The sequence below is a fragment of the Vigna radiata genome, unplaced genomic scaffold, assembly GCF_000741045.1.
Source record: "Vigna radiata var. radiata cultivar VC1973A unplaced genomic scaffold, Vradiata_ver6 scaffold_235, whole genome shotgun sequence".
Taxonomy (NCBI): domain Eukaryota; kingdom Viridiplantae; phylum Streptophyta; class Magnoliopsida; order Fabales; family Fabaceae; genus Vigna; species Vigna radiata.
In genome coordinates this window covers 577,545-579,929 of record NW_014543118.1, presented here as the reverse complement: position 1 = coordinate 579,929, position 2,385 = coordinate 577,545, and the positions used below count along the sequence as shown (strand labels likewise).

The 2,385-nt window shown below is 38.3% G+C and overlaps 1 protein-coding gene across 4 annotated transcripts; it reads right to left on the bottom strand.

The window, feature by feature from the left end:
• Positions 1 to 246: 246 nt before the first annotated feature.
• LOC106753163 lies at positions 247 to 1,422 on the bottom strand. Of its 4 annotated transcripts, none has more exons than XM_022777407.1 (5): positions 1,233 to 1,422; positions 858 to 1,148; positions 731 to 750; positions 592 to 647; positions 247 to 474 (listed from the first exon to the last, which is right to left on the bottom strand). In XM_022777407.1, the coding sequence occupies exons 2-5, from the start codon at positions 958 to 960 to the stop codon at positions 309 to 311; spliced, it is 345 nt and encodes a 114-aa protein (XP_022633128.1). In that variant the 5' UTR covers positions 961 to 1,148; positions 1,233 to 1,422; the 3' UTR covers positions 247 to 308. The 4 variants fall into 4 exon arrangements, with proteins under 4 accessions (XP_022633128.1, XP_022633130.1, XP_022633127.1 ...); XM_022777409.1 differs by having other exon boundaries at positions 731 to 776; positions 858 to 1,145; XM_022777406.1 differs by having other exon boundaries at positions 858 to 1,145.
• Positions 1,423 to 2,385: the final 963 nt, after the last annotated feature.

Below are 2,385 nucleotides of genomic sequence, written 5' to 3'. Positions count from 1 at the left end.
TGAGCCGGGTCTAAATGAGCCGGGTTGAAATCTGACCCGCATATAAGTGGGTTGTATTTTTCAAACCCAACCCGGCCCGAACCCGTGACGGGTCGGGTTGGCTCGCGGGTTGTGACCCATTTTGACGACTCTATCTAAAACGATAAGCGGAAATTCAAGAAATTAATGGATGCATTATCAATATTGCAGGGCACATGTCAGTTCCACGTAAGACAGAAGACAGAAAAAATTAGATAAACCTTGAGTACTCCTCACTTCCATGTATACTTGTATAATCAACAAGACGTCCATCTTCATAAGCATAGGCTTCAAATATTGCACTGGACAGAAACCTTAGTCTTGACGCAATTTTCCGCTAAAGGCTTGGGCTTCAAGGTGCTTATGCCTCTAGAAATGTTGTGACATTGTGACACCACAATGAGGTCATCATCCAAAACCCGATACAGGTGGTTTCCATCCTCAAATAGATTTTCACTAAAGCAAAACAAAAACCATTGAAAACCAGGAAGGATTATCAAAGTTGTTAACAACTGACAAAACATACTTAAAACACTGGAAAGTGGAAACACCAAATAGAGTACGTGGACTCACACAGTAACATGTCGAAATAAGTGTTTTTCGGCAAGCTTTCGTGCAAACTCAACAGCCTATACCACCGAACACGAATTAGAAGATAGCAATGACAGATGAAACTAGCAATTCGGTGAAAGATTAGGGTACACGAGTGCACCTTAGGTACTGGTGCCATCTCTGCTACAATATGAATCACATGTAATCTGGATTATAGATAAAAAATTAAAAGATGCATCAACCAGTAAAAGATATTCAAATTGTAATTTACAATTAAAAGTGAATACCTTGTTGCAGAAGATAAAAGACCAAGAAATGCAGAAATAACCTCATGTTCACTCTGTTCTTCGTAGGCCATATATGTTTATCGTGATTTATATTCAAATACATTAAGGCTCCCTTCTTAGCAAACCTATTCAAATTCCCTCAATCAAGCTTCAATTCTTTCGTTTGGATAACAAGTTCTTGGAGTTTCTTAGTCATTGAATGAAACCTCTAAATCTTCTTTCTCATCTTGATTTTGACAGAGAACTTCCTCAATGGAAGGCTTGATCTGTTGCCTATTATTCTGCAAACTACTTAATAAATACAATAGAACTTCACATTGAGTTTCAAACCGAGAAGAATATGAATAAAGATAGAAGATTACGAATCATTGGTACCTGAAAGTGGTTCGGTGTCGCATTTTGCAAGAACCTGGAAATGAAACTTGCACTATCCTACCATTTCCCTTAGAGTGGTTAACATAGTTGAAGCCACTCAGGTTCCACCATACAAAACACGTTTTCAACTTCGACGCCATTTCTCATTCAATCCCTCATTCAAAGACGTCAGGGTTTTCCGATTTTTCAATTTAAGGTAGGGTTTCAAGGGAAAGCCAACACGGGAGAGGTGTACGGTGGAGGTTAGATAACCAAACTTCTTCTGACCAAATCTACAACAAGGAACTATGAGAGATGATTAAATCTGCAACAACAAACACTAAGAGATGGCTAGACAACCAAACTTCTTCTTCTCAGTGAATCACCGCAACATTAAAGGACTACACATCACACGAAGAAAGTTATACATTAAAGGAAGAACATTATGGACCATTGACCTCAGAGTATGAGAATAAGAGTCCTAGGGCTCCACTGTGAGAAATCGAGGGTTCGTTGACGGAGAACACGGGTACCACACAGGGACAGGGGGCCATGATTGGAGGCAGGGACTCCTAGGGTTCAAGACACGAAGATGATGGTTCAGAGAATGAAGATGATGGTTCCAGACAGGGAGAGGAAAGACTCGAAGAAAATGACTCGACGAAAAGAAAGGCTTGATGATGGGAAGGCTAGAGAAGAAAGGTTGGAGAACAATAACTCGATGAGAAGGAAGAACAAGAGTTCGATGAAAGGGAAGAAAAGAGTGTCTGAGTCTTAGGTTTTGTCTTTTTAATTTTTTTAATTATTTATTTTAGAATCCATATGTAATATTTGTATGTAAGAAAAAATTTGTTATTATATACAGATTTTATATACGGAAAATCCGTATGTAAATATTTTTACCATTATATACGAAAAAATCGGTACATAACTCATCTGTTTATAAACTCCGTATATAACAAAATTTTTATCTACAGATTAAAATCCGTATGTAATACTCTAGAGTTACTAGAAGATGCAGGATTGTTGGGATGTCAGCCTGTTTCTACTCCCATACAGCCAGGCACAAAATTCTCCAAGACAGAAGGAAAACACTATTCAGATGTGCAAGCCTATAGAAGACTTCTTGGCAGGTTATTATATCTAACCAACACAAGACCAGATTTATGTTTTG